Below are 13,883 nucleotides of genomic sequence, written 5' to 3' on the forward strand. Positions count from 1 at the left end.
GTACCTTTAAAGCAGGCATTTATTAATTTTAACAGGGTACAACTGCACCAAATAAATAAACTAGCTAAAATGTATGTTCAAAGCATGATAAAATGTGGGGAAAATACAGCTTCTACAGCAAGGTTCTTGTAGTTCCAGTAATAATCCACAGGATATACAATTCAAAAATATCACCTTCAGACACACTCATGGGAAATGTAAATGAAGCAGTGTTCATTTGGCTAACATTGACATCGGTTTCAATTATTTTAATTTTTTTTAGACACGAGACAGCAGTGCGTCTTTTCCAGACTTGATATTAGTACTCCCTCTGCATTCTTTAAAACAAGCACTTTGGTGAGAGGTGGCAAAACAAGACATGGTTAGGCCATGATAAATAAGTAAATGAACTTCACACAAATGTATATATCCCTTCATTTTGCAGTTTGACGTTTTCAGATTCCACGTATGACCATGAGTTTTCCCTCCAACGCAGTAAATAAGTCAGTATAAATACATCCCTAACATTGTGGTTTTCAATATCCCCACAAGGATAACCTCTCTACATGCTAGTGTAACAACTGCTTGACAATAGCTGGTAGCTGCAGACAATCACGCCTGCGTGATTTTCACTGTTCTGATGTTCTGGCTCATTCTACCAGCCTGTTGTGGATAGACAAATGACTCATTTACCTAACATCAAGAGTTAAAAAGTACACACACAATCTAAATGGAAGAAATATTCAATAAATGGCAAATGTTTAAAATAAAGTATTAGATCCTTTTGAACTATATGAAATGGCCATTTATTCACCCCCCCAAAAATTCGCTGTTCGTCTATCTTAGGATCTCCCAAGGATGTAAAATTTCCCCAATTGCTTGTTTGTAATGTTGGATTTGCATTCACATTATTCCAAATGAATAAAATCTGAAGAAATGACAGAATCATTTCCTAGTTATGCAGATAAATAGTATGCATTTAGAATAGCTGTACAGTCATGCAGGTTAAAATGGCTCACCATTTACTTGCATCCCGTGACAACTTTAAAAAACATAGAGAAAGAAAATGACAGAATTGCTGGAGATGTTTCCAGTGTGAAATGATAAAGCCCACTATTCCAGGATAAGAAGAAAAAAAAACAGCAGCAGCAGCCATCTAACCATGGCACCTTTAAATCCAATTTAACTACCCCTAAGACCCAACCAAAAATAAATGAAGTATTTTGAAAAAGAGTCCTCATCAAGTGAAGAACTCACATGCTTGTTTGGGCAAGCTCGTACTCGGCCTCTTATTGCTAGAGCAAGACTAAATAGTCCAAGGTAAAGTTAGAGGGTAAGAGCTAAAGTGTACTGTCATTTGTAACCACAACTGACAAGTGTGTTAAATGGAACACACAAAACTGCAGTACTGTAACTGCAAGGCTGCTCTCTGGTGAGACCGACAAGATAAGATGGCTTAGAGCAAGACCCATACACAGTCAAAGTCTTGTGCCAATCTTACATTACTTGTGAAAAATGCAAAACAATAACTGGTATTTTTACTGGAGTACACAATGCATTTGTCTGCAAACTTTTCCTTGTACATGTGAACTGACAGGCACACATTGGAAATGTTCCCAAAGACAAGAGCACACAATGCAACGTGGGATGAGGAAAACAAAGGTTTGAATAACAGTGGTCTTTCATCAGACAGTATAAACATGTGAACAGACAGACATGCCACGTAATAACATCACAGCAATGAGACACCTTGACTTTGAGGAAGCCAAATTGAAAGCAAAAATTGTATCCACTGAAAACAATATTGCATTGTCTAAATGCCATTAACCTAAATCGAGACCTATGTACAAATAGAAATTACACTACGTATCAAATAGTTTGGTAAGTGCAATGCAGAGCTCCATTTAAGTTTTCCACATGTGCAAACATCTATAATGTACAATACAAGGAAACAACTCTCATTCTGACCAACAACAGGGACTCAAGGTTTACACATCAGCTCTCTATTGCCTCATGTTACCTGCCCTTTAGAGTGACCCAAAGCTACAACACCCAGACTGGTGTGTGTGTGTGGGGGGGGGGGGACTTTGAGCTCTGTCCCCATGCCCTTGGTCTGTCAAAGACTTTTTGACAGTGAGAATTTCCCTTGACAGAGACAACACTGCATCCACCCCTCCATATGACAGCAGGGCGGTATGTCACGCGTACCATACATTAGCAGTGAAAATAACCCTTTTGATTCTGGCACACAGAGGAAGGCTATTTGTAGCTCTGTCTGTAGGTGGGAAAGTTACACCAGACTTGTGAAAGCATATTTTGGCACGTCTCATGAGGCTGTGTATATGCACTCTTCCCTGAGCTCGTCAGGAAGGCCTTGGCCACATGCAGCTCCTCACACATGCTTCAGCAGAGGTGGCAAGCAAGCAGAGAGGGTGTAGGGATCATTCACATGCTAAACAAGAGGCTTGTTCCTAACCCATTAAAGCACAGCAATCTCAGACTTTCTTTGTAAGGAAACTGGCAGTGATAGTGGGCAGCCAGATCCACTACTTTTTAAATGCAGGGACAATGTTTCAGGCAAACCATAGCTTAACAGATGGCATCCCTGGGGCTAAAGACTGAAAGCATCAGATCAGTAATGTATTGATAGACTGCCTAAAGAGTTCAATTTAACATGGGGCTCAAAGTAAAGACACTGTTTATTGCATGGGAGCTTGTCAAGTTGGGGCATATACATCAGTATACAACCAACATCTACAACAGTAACAGAGGAACAAATAAAATAAGAATCCTGAATATAGCACCAGTTAGCAACGTACAAACCCAGCAGTGAAGAGGGACAGGGTCACTTTTGAATGCTTATGAAGAAAGATGAAGTGTGACCCTACCACAGGATGATGTAATAGAAGCTGTAACATGAGAGGGGGGGGGGGGGGTTGAGAATTGCTCCAAGGATGAAACAGACAGGTGGTAAGTACTCTCAGGAGAATTCATTGGGGTTTGCTTATCCTTCCTAACCTCTCCTTCAACCCTTGATTCAAATACACACACTAGTAACCCAGTGCAAAAAACATTTACAGGCAATGCACTAGAGGATATATTCATATCTATTTCTTTACAGAGAAAAAAAGGCAGCCCTTTTAAGTGAATATATAAAGATTCCAATTTCTCTTTGTGAAGCACTGATTTAGATGCAGACATTTAAAACTCAGTGTGAGCCAATCACCTTGCCTGAGCTTTAGTCCAGCACACAGAGACAAAATAACAATCATTTAATCTGACATGCATCTACTCACAAGCATACAGACATTCTGCGCCACACGCACACACAAACTTTAAGGATCCAGAAAATTGGAACACATGTTCTGCTCATAGCAGGAAGAAGAAAAAAAGTCTGGAGTGTTTAACAGAAATAATGGCATAAACATATGTCTACACTTTTTTTTTTTTTATATATAAACTTAGTTTTCTCCCACAGCCCTCTGTAAAATGGCAGAGTCCTCATTGTGGTCCAGCAGCAGTAGTGGTCATCTCTGTGATAAGATCCATGGTGATCTGCCCCACTCCTTCCTCCACCCAAACCAGACCCTTCTCACTCTGGCCATCTCTGTGGTCCCCTGTCGCCAGCCGGGCACATTCATCCAGCAGCAAGCTCGCCCGCCGGGATTCACGGCAGTGTGGCACCGCCCTCAGCCTGCTGGAGATGAACGGGGGGGGAAAAAGAAAAGAAAAGCCTTTCGTCCAACTCTTCTCTTAAGGAGTCCTACCCAGGGGTATCATGGGTCAAAGAGCAGTCAGCCCAAAGTTACAGCGGCAGTACATCATGCCACTAGAGTCCAGCCAGCTGTCTGTGATGGGGTTGTACCGCTGGACAGTGTTCAGGTATGATGACCCCGAGTGACCCCCCACCACATAGAGGTAGTTGTCCACAATCGCTGAGCCAACCCCTGGGAAAATATGGATTTTATAAAATGGTTATTTCTGGCCATGCAATCTGAAAGGTCAACTTCTCTGCATCAAAATAATAAACCTTGTTTGAGTCATTTCCCAACTCACCTGTGCGTGGCTCATTCATGGGCCGACAGGCTGTCCACTGGTTCTGGTGTGGGTCATACCTCTCAATGCTGGACAGGTGTGAAACCCCATTGTGTCCCCCAACCACAAATATGAACCCTAGCATGACCCCAACACCAAAGTTGATCCGTTTGTCTGCCATGGGGGCTACCATTTCCCAGGCATCCTTGCTGGGGTCATACCGCTCCACACTGCAGTAAAATGAGTTCAAGAAATAAAACTTGGTCAATAAAAGGACACATTTACACTGCATTTTGACAATATCACTGCAGTTGTTTTTTTAACAGGTTAGTACAGTAGCAAGCCTAATACCAATAGTCCATCATATAAAAGAATATGACTGACTAACGTTTTCTGAATCTAAGCCAATACAATTCACCATTGGTCCTGTTTGCCTTTAGATACTATATAGCTGTGCCGTTGTCATCACAGCTCAATTTAATGAGGCCATCTATTCCAGTTCTATATTCTGCTGGAAATATCAAGTAATGAAACCCACAACAACATTGTTTGGGGGGGGGGGGGGGGGGGGGGGGGGAAGACAGTCCCCACAGCTTCCCTGTCCAAACACATTCTCCTGAGGGGTTTGGGGAGTCAAGGAGACTGGTAACTACAACACCTCTCTCTCTAGTGAGCAAAGACGACAACAGGGGTCTAACCAGCAAGAGAGCTCTTGTTCCACAAAAGCAACTATGTCTGTCTGAAAAGACAACTCTTGATCCTACAGAATAGGCATTGCATTGCAGGCTAGTAACAGAGCATGATTGAAAGTTTGGCTGAAACTCTTTCCATGGATGGATCAGACCTCAAAAGGTCTTGTGGGGTCTACATAAATAACCTTCCTGGTGTGAGCATTACCATGTGTAGGAACAAATGGAGGTTGACGGCAAGTTGAAGTAGGCATAGTATTTCAAAAGCATGAGCAAAACCACCTGTTAAAATCAATGAATTCCACCGCAGATTGACATATTAAAACGTACCTGTTCATGTGGGCGGGGCCATAGCCTCCGATGGCATAGACCATGCCGTCCAGCACAGCGGTGGCAAAACAGCTGCGTGACTTGGTCATGGGTGCCACAGGCTGCCACTCCTTCACCTTGGGGACATATTTTTCCACAGACTGTAGATAATACTGGCCGTCGTAGCCCCCCAGGGCATAGAGCTCCCCAGCCAAGACCACTACCCCCAGGGTGCTGCGACATTCTGCCATGCGCTCCACTGTGGACCAGGTGTTGCTGTCAGGGTCCCATCTCTCCACTGTACTCTCATGTCTCCGGTAGCTAATGCCCTGTCGCATGTGTGTGGCGATGCCACCCACCACATACACCTTCTGGTCCAACAATGCCACTCCAAACTCATAGCGGGGCACACTGAGAGGGGCAAGCCCAATCCATGAGTCCGTCTGAGGGAAATACATCTCCATGCTACAAGAGAAAGAAATGAAAACATTAGTTACATTTGTTAAATGCATTTCCAATTCATATGAAACATTTGCTAAAAAAACATTTTGAACTACTGTTTGGGGTTCAGCATTACCTCTCGAGGGTGGCGAAGAGTCCAGCCTTGCCTCCAACAGCAAGGAGCACCTTGGGAGCACAGCGTGGCCGTGTAGACAACACCGTCTGGTAGGAGAGCCGATGCTCAGGCATGAAATGGTATTTGAGAGCCTCGTTGAGCAGGTGCTTGCAGGCGTGGTCATCTCGTATAAGGTGGTTTGCCTCGTAGAGGCGGGTAAGGAACTTAACACTGAGGAGAGGCAGGCGGACGCAGTGCAGTAGCTGAGCCAGGTGCTGCTGCCGCTCAGTGACATCATACTTGATCCACGACTCAAGGGCGTAGAACACAGTCTCTTCTGTTACTACCTTCAGACAATCATTTGACACTATTTCCTCCAGCTCCGCCCGTGTCAGCTCAAAAAACTCCTCTGTCTGGCACACCTCTTCAAAATTCTGGCAGATGAATTTAGTGGCAGCCAGGCAGAGATCATGGCAGCCATAGGTCTCAGCGAAGCGAGAGATGCCTATACAGTTCCCAGCATCTAGCTGGCTCTCTAGGAAAGAGCAACACTCCTTCAACACCAGCTTGACCTGGAGCAGGTTAGCAGCTGGCAGTAGGGACTCCACCGTTTCCTGTGAGATGAATACTGTGCCAGTGTAGGCATACTCAACGATGGCCTACAGGAGGGAAAATGAAACAATCATGATATGAAAAAGCCGGAAAAGGCTTGTTTTAGTAAACACAGTGAAATCTTCAAAATGCTAATGCAGGTAGTACCAGTGACTCGCTCAATACGGAAGTGGTCAGATGACACGGATGCTACACTACATGACTTTTGCTAGCACAGACTGGAATATGTTCCAGGATGCATCCAATGGCATTGAGGAGTATACCACCTCAGTCACCAGCTTCATCAATAAGTGCAATGATTACTGCCCCGTAGCACTCACGTTGGTAGCCATGAAGTGCTATAAAAGGCTAGTCATGGCTCACATCAACACCATCAGACCAGAAACCCTAGACCCACTCCAATTCGCATAGCGCCCCAACCGATCCACAGATTACACAATCTCAATCGCACTCCACACTGCCCTTTCCCACATGGACAAAAGGAACACCCATGTGAGAACGCTGTTCATGGACTACAGCATAGCATTCAACAACCCTAGTGCCCACAAAGCTCATCACTAAGCTAAGGATCCTGGGACTAAACACCTCCCTCTGCAACTGGATCCTGGACTTCCTGACGGACCGCTCCCAGGTGGTAAGGGTAGACAACAACACATCTGCCACGCTGATCCTCAACACTGAGGCCCTTCAGGGGTGCATGCTTAGTCCCCCCCCCCCAAACTCCCTGTTCACCCACGACTGCGTGGCCAAGCATGACTCCAACACCATTATTAAGTTTGCAGACGACAACAGTGGTAGGCCTGATCACCGACAACGATGAGACAGCCTATAGGGAGGTCAGAGACCTGGCAGTGTGGTGCCAGGACAACAACCTCTCCCTCAATGTGAGCAAGAAAAAGGTGCCGATCGTAGACTTTGACGGTTCAGAAGTGATGCGGGGCGAGAGTTTCAAGTTCCTTGGTGTCCACATCACCAACGAACTCATGGTCCAAGCACACCAAGACAGTTGTGAAGAGACCACGACAACACCTTTTCCCCCTTAGGAGACTGAAAAGATTTGGCATGGGTCCCTAGACCCTCAAAATAATTTTACAGCTGCACCATCGAGAGCATCCTGACCGGTTGCATCACCGCCTGCTTTGGCAACTGCATCTGACCGAAAGGCACTACAGAGGGTAGTGCGTATGGCCCAGTACGTCACTGGGGCCAGGCTTCCTGCCATCCAGGACCTATAAACTAGGCAGTGTCAAAGGAAGGCCCATATTTTTTTCAAAGACTCCAATCACCCAAGTCATTGACTTCTCTCTGCTACCGCACGGCAAGTGGTACCAGAGTGCCAAGTCTAGGACCAAAAGGCTCCTTAACAGCTTCTACCCCCAAGCCATAAGACTGCTGAACAATTAATCAAATGGCCACCCGGACTATTTACACTGCCACTCGCTGTTTATTATTTATGCATAGTCACTTCACCCCTACCCACATGTACAAATTACCTCTAACCTGTACCCCCGCACATTGACACTGTACAGGTACCCGCTGTATAAAGCCTAGTTATTGTTAATAGTTTAGTTTATTTTGTAAATATTTTCTTAACTCTTTCTTGAACTGCATTGTTGGTTAAGGGCTTGTAAGTAAGAATTTCACAGTAAGGTCTACACCCGTTGTATTCTGTGCTTGTGACAAATAACATTTGATTTGTTTAATTGAGCCTTACTTGTAGCGCAGCCTCATCAACACACTGGAACTCCACCTCAGAGGTCTCCTTCTCTGACAGATTTCCCGTGAACATGGCCTTGAAGTAAGGGCTGATGCTCGCCAGCACCACTTTGTGGGCATGGATCTTAGCATCCCCCACTCGCAGCACAATGTCGCACAGCTCATGGTCCTGCCGCAACAGCTGGAGGCCTTGCAGCAGCTGCTCAGAGTGGGGCCGCGTCAGACTGGCAAGCATGTAGGACTGGGCCTGCTGGTCCATCTTATGGGGGGGAGAAAATGCACATCATTAACATCCTGTCAAAGGCAAGGGAGAAAAAGCACAGAACTATGGACAAGCTGAAGAAGACACTCAAGACCACATTTTCCTCTCCAGGTGAAATCTAAAGGAATGACTTAGAAGCAACATGCAATTAAATTAATTATCTGGCAATGTGAGCCACCTAAGTCATGCCAATAAGTTAACTGAATCAAGTACAACATACTATATGCAGTGGCAGTGCACTGCATACCAGATATTATCAGAATGTGTGATGACATGTGTAACCCTGAACATGGCCAAGTTTCATCACATAGGCTGGCATTGCAAAACTGTCCTGACGGAAGATGAAACAAACCGATTTTTAATTATTTTGTTCACGGTGAAATTATAAGAAATGAGTTTAAACTTCTAATAATCCTCACGATTAAAATACTTATTTCACTCTACTGTTTGGCTCATCTAGTGAGCTAATAACCCCGGTTGCTAAATAATAGTAACATGTAACTAGCTATGCCATTAGTATTTAGCATCTTCGCAGCAATGGACAAAGCTTGAGTGACGCCTCAAAATCGCCAAGATCAACTAGCTGTCAAACGTTGTTAGCAAGCTAGTCTACAATTGCTTAGCTAGATACTGTAGCTATAGCTCAGCTGAGCGAGCAAACACGCTAACCTTGCTAGTAGCCAGCTAGCGCAACAATCTATTTGCCAAATCTCGGTGATCAAATTCTTTCAAAACTCCTCGACGGCTTGTAGAATAGAAACGTAAAAAATAAACATGACATTTCTCAAGCGAAGGGTAATATCCGTGAACTAGTTTAGCCAGCTACCTTGACATATAATCTGGCCAGTAACGTTCGTTAGCGAGCTAACGTTTGCTGCCTTGGCGTCGTCGGTCCACTTTCTTAGCATCAGCCTTGCAAGCCACAATTACTGTTCAAATGTTTCAGATCCGCTGATGAATATTATATTAATTTTACAACATTGTAATATTGGCGTAGGGTGGAATAGCCAGGCTATCGGATGTACGAGGGGTCTGCGGCCTCTTGTGAGAAATTACAATAACAAGGGCATGTTATGTCCAATGCATTGGCACTGCAGAGCACGCCAGTGCAAATTTGATGCTAAAAATAAACACAGTACTAAACAAGCTATACATTGATCTCCATCTAGTTGAGCGCTAATCAGTTGTGAAGTTTGATAGCTACTACATATGTCCAAACATTTACAAGCATATGCAACGGAGACAAACCTGTGTTGAGCGTCAGATGTCCCGACAATAGCTGTTTTTATCGCAGTAGCGGCAGGAACCCCAGCGTCTGTCAGGAAACAAACGCCAAACACTTTATGCGGCGTAACTTCCGGGAGCGCGCGGGCGACTTCAGAGGGAATGGTAATTTTGTAGCTATTTTGTATAGATTTTAAATGTATCGTCTTTTTTTGTGCACAACCATAATTCAATATACAAGTTAGGGGAGAGATAGAAGGGAAAGAAGGCAATACCCAACAAGGTGTCATGAAAATAAAATGATCAGCATAAAAAAAATCCTATCATTGATATTAAGTGTTTGATGTATATAATTGACATGAATTTGCAGATACAGGGAGACGACAGCGTCATCAGCTTCTCAAGAAGTTGCACTCTCCTCTGGTGCCATGCAGAGGTGCCCACCATATCAATCTACGAATCTGTTTTTACTGGTATACCGGGCAATACAGTGCCAGTCAAAAGTTTGGACACACCTACTCATTCCAGGTTGTTTCTTTATTTGTACTATTTTCTACATTGTAGAATAATAGTGAAGACATCAAAACTATGAAATAACACATATTAAATCATGTAGTAACCAAAAAAGTGTTAAACAAATATTTTATACTTCTTCTTCAAAGTAGCCACCCTTTGTCTTGATGACATATTTGCACACGCTTGGCATTCTCTCAACCAGCTTCATAAGGTAGTCACCTGGAATGAATTTCAATTAACAGGTGTGCCTTCTTAAAAGTTAATTTGTGGAATTTCATTCCTTCTTAATGCGTTTGAGCCAATCAGTGTTGTGACGAGGTAGGGGTGGTATATTTTTATTTTATTTTTATTGAACCTTTATTTAACTAGGCAAGTCAGTTAAGAACAAATTCTTATTAACAATGACGGCCTACAATGACGGTATACAGAAGATAGCCCTATTTGGTAAAAGACCAAGTCCATATTATGGCAAGAACAGCTCAAATAAGCAAAGAGAAATGACAGTCCATCATTACTTTAAGACATGAAGGTCAGTCAATGCGAAGCATTTCAAGAACTTTGAAAGTTTCTTCAAGTGCAGTCGCAAAAGCCATCAAGCACTACGATGAAACTGGCTCTCGTGAGGAGTGCCACAGGAAAAGAAGACCCAGAGTTACCTCTGCTACAGAGAATAAGTTCTTTAGAGTTACCAGCCTCAGAAATTCAAGTAACAGACACAACTCAACTCAACATCAACTATTCAGAGGAGACTGCGTGAATCAGGCCGTCATGGTCGAATTGCTGCAAATAAACCACTACTAAAGTACACCAATAATAAGAAGAGACTTGCTTGGGCCAAGAAACAAGAGCAATGGACATTAGACCGGTGGAAATCTGTCCTTTGGTCTGATGAGTCCAAATGTAAGATTTTTGGTTCCAACTGCAGTGCCTTTGTGAGACACAGAGTAGGCGAACGAATGATCTCTGCATGTGTGGTTCCCACCGTGAAGCATGGAGGAGGAGGTGTGATGGTGCTCTGCTGGTGACACTGTCAGTGATTTATTTAGAATTCAAGGCATACTTAACCAGCATGGCTACCACAGCATTCTGCAGCGATACACCATCCCATATGGTTTGCGCTTATTTGGACGATCATTTGTTTTTCAACAGGACAATGACCCAACACACCTCCAGGCTGTGTAAGGCTATTTGACCAAGAAGAAGAGTGATGGAGTGCTGCATCAGATGACCTAGCCTCCACAATCACCCGACCTCAATCCAATTGAGATGGTTTGGGATGAGTTGGACCGCAGAGGGAAGGAAGAGCAGCCAACAAGTGCTCAGCATATGTGGGAACTCCTTCAAGAGTGTTGGAAAAGCATTCCAGGTGAAGCTGGTTGAGAGAATGCCAAGAGTGTGCAAAGCTGTCATCAAGGCAAAGGGTGGCTACTTTGAAGGATCTCAAATATAAAATATATGATTTGTTTAACACTTTTTTTGGTTACTACATGATTCCATATGTGTTATTTCATAGTTTTGATGTCTTCACTATTATTCTACAACGTAGAAAATAGTACAAATAAAGAAAAAACATTAAATGAGTAGGTGTGTCCAAACTTTTGACTGGTACTGTATATCGTGATTCACCCATAATCAAAATAATTATAATTGAGATGATTTTTACGGCATATCGGCCAGCTCTCGTATACCAGCAGGTACTAAAAGTAGTGGAGGTACTAGTTTCGATGTCTTCACTATTATTCTACAATGTAGAAAATAGTAAAAATAAAGAAACCCTGGAATGGTATACATCAAATTCCATCTGATTTGCAACCTACCACTCGCGTCACCATGGAAGCGGTCGGTTGTGTCATGTTGTATTCGCCATTTTGATGCTTCTTGGCGTGGGCTACGGCGATGAATGTCTCTACTACAGCGCAGCTAGCTAGATTAGCTACAAACATTCAACATAGAATCTCATACAGTTATAAGGGGATTTCTATGAGTATTATTAATCGGACATTTAACCGAGGAGGTCATGAAGATTTGGAAAACGTTTTCGTACCCCGGACGTCAAATTTGAACGACTAATCGGAATGCGAAGTCCGAATTAGTCTGTTTTCTAACTTCGCCAGTTAACGTTAAGTAGTTAGCCAAGCTAGCCACCACCAGGTTGCTGCTCAACCGCAAGCCTTGAAGACGTAGCCAAAAGCTATCTATGATAATGAATTATATGGAAAACATCAATCAGAAGAGGTACTGGCAGCGACGTCGCCCTGACACTCCATTTCTGAACAAGGAATGATGTTAGAAGCAACGGAAACATCTAGTGGGCTACCTAGTTACCAATGCAGTTAGCTGAAATACAACGGGCTTTCAAATATAACATTCCAACTCAACGTTGCTTTCACTGTTCACGTTCCAGTTGTCTCGTAGAACAAAACAAAGAACATGTATTCATAAGAAGCTGCTAATATGAAGTATTTTAATGTAATGCATTGATTATGCTTGGACAGCTGCCTACAGGTGTAAAACTTATTGTTGAACTGACTATTACCATATAAAGACATATCTGAGTGCAATTGTACTGGACGGCAACCACAGTATTGCCACTGTGAAATACAGCATCGAAGAGGCTAAATCTACCCACCAAGATGACGATTCAAAGTAAAGAACAATATTGCTGTCCTCACAGAAATGTGAATGCTTCATTAGATTTTCCCCTTTGACCACATCCAAAGGACCATCAATGATGATTTTTGGATTGATACCCCAAGAGTTACACGAAAAGCTCCTAGACCTCAAAAACTACCAAAATCGAACAAATGGTGTGGAACAGCTGAAAAATATCCTCTTTGGATTGGACTTGAAGCCAGTCCCCTCAGACAGTATTGTGGAGTTTATCAATTTTCTCCGCAGACTTCTAGATGACAGCAACTTCAAAGTCTTGTACGGCACTTTACAGGTGATAAACCTACTCATCCAGAAATTGGATTACAATGTAGACAAATATTTCAAACAATTAGTGTGTGTGGCTCTGAAAACCCTTGGGGACACCCGCGCTGTCACCAGGAATGAGTATATGAATGTGTTCAGGCAATTGACTAGAATTGTAGGGCCACAGAAAGTGTTGGACCTTGTCATTGGACACCTGAGACACAAGAACTCCCGGGTCAGAGAGGATGTCATCAACATCATCACAGCAGCTATGCTCACCCACCCCAGGAAGGACTTCAATATCCCCAGCCTCTGCTTTGAAGTTGCACCATACCTGGCAGACAGCAAGAAGAAGGTCCGCCATGCAGCCCTAGAACTATTTGCCATTTTTGACCATTGCCTTGACACAGGGAAAAAACAGCCCCTAATGAAGGCTGTAGACAGAGTTGAGCTCAATGGGGATGTGGAGGGTCTTATGGCAGCTGTGCAAGCAAGAAGAGCCAGGCACATACTTCCCAAACTGTCCTCAGATGGAATGGTGGAGTACGCCCTTGTAATCCCTAAACCAGGACAACGATGCTCACCACAGTTTGGGTCGGGAGCTGACCTGGAGTGGGTGCTCAATGGTGGGCGGATCAGGAGCATCAGGACAGAACCAGACTCTGACAGGCTGTATCATGGTTATGGAAGCTTGGGCTCCCTCGTTGATGACCTTCCATTGCAGAGGAGAATATTCAGTGCAGGCAAAGGGAAGAACAAGCTGCCCTGGGAGAGGTCAAGCCTCCCTTCCACAGTGAACACCCAGCCACGCAGTGCCCCTAAGGGGAAATCCTCTGATCAGGTTGGTCATCGATGACGGCAAGGTTACATCAAGCAAAAGTCTGATGACGACACTGGTCTATCAATTAGCTGTTTTGATTTACCAAAGTCTCATAAGAGAAAGAAATATCAAGACATACTCTCTAGGCTATATAGGTATAAGAATCTTATTTCTGTAGAAGCACCATAATTCTATTGAATAAGGTGCAAATAGAATGAGGTTTGCTACCACCCAAAGTACAAATCTATC

The 13,883-nt window shown here is 43.7% G+C and overlaps 2 protein-coding genes across 2 annotated transcripts in view; one reads left to right on the forward strand and one right to left on the reverse strand.

The window, feature by feature from the left end:
* Nucleotides 1-3: 3 nt before the first annotated feature.
* Nucleotides 4-9,491, reverse strand: LOC115172683 (kelch-like protein 28). The gene is made up of 6 exons (XM_029730366.1): nucleotides 9,407-9,491; nucleotides 7,895-8,155; nucleotides 5,590-6,227; nucleotides 5,034-5,477; nucleotides 4,036-4,244; nucleotides 4-3,926 (listed from the first exon to the last, which is right to left on the reverse strand). The coding sequence occupies exons 2-6, from the start codon at nucleotides 8,153-8,155 to the stop codon at nucleotides 3,763-3,765; spliced, it is 1,716 nt and encodes a 571-aa protein (XP_029586226.1). The 5' UTR covers nucleotides 9,407-9,491; the 3' UTR covers nucleotides 4-3,762.
* Nucleotides 9,492-11,748: 2,257 nt separating this feature from the next.
* LOC115172682 (TOG array regulator of axonemal microtubules protein 1-like) overlaps nucleotides 11,749-13,883 on the forward strand; it is a 32,384-nt gene continuing 30,249 nt past the window's right edge. Inside the window, exon 1 of the mRNA XM_029730365.1 lies at nucleotides 11,749-13,655. Within this exon, the coding sequence (XP_029586225.1) occupies nucleotides 12,627-13,655 (1,029 nt within the window). The 5' untranslated portion in view covers nucleotides 11,749-12,626. The remainder of the gene's footprint in view (nucleotides 13,656-13,883) is intronic.

The sequence above is a fragment of the Salmo trutta genome, chromosome 33 (genome assembly GCF_901001165.1).
Source record: "Salmo trutta chromosome 33, fSalTru1.1, whole genome shotgun sequence".
NCBI lineage: Eukaryota > Metazoa > Chordata > Actinopteri > Salmoniformes > Salmonidae > Salmo > Salmo trutta.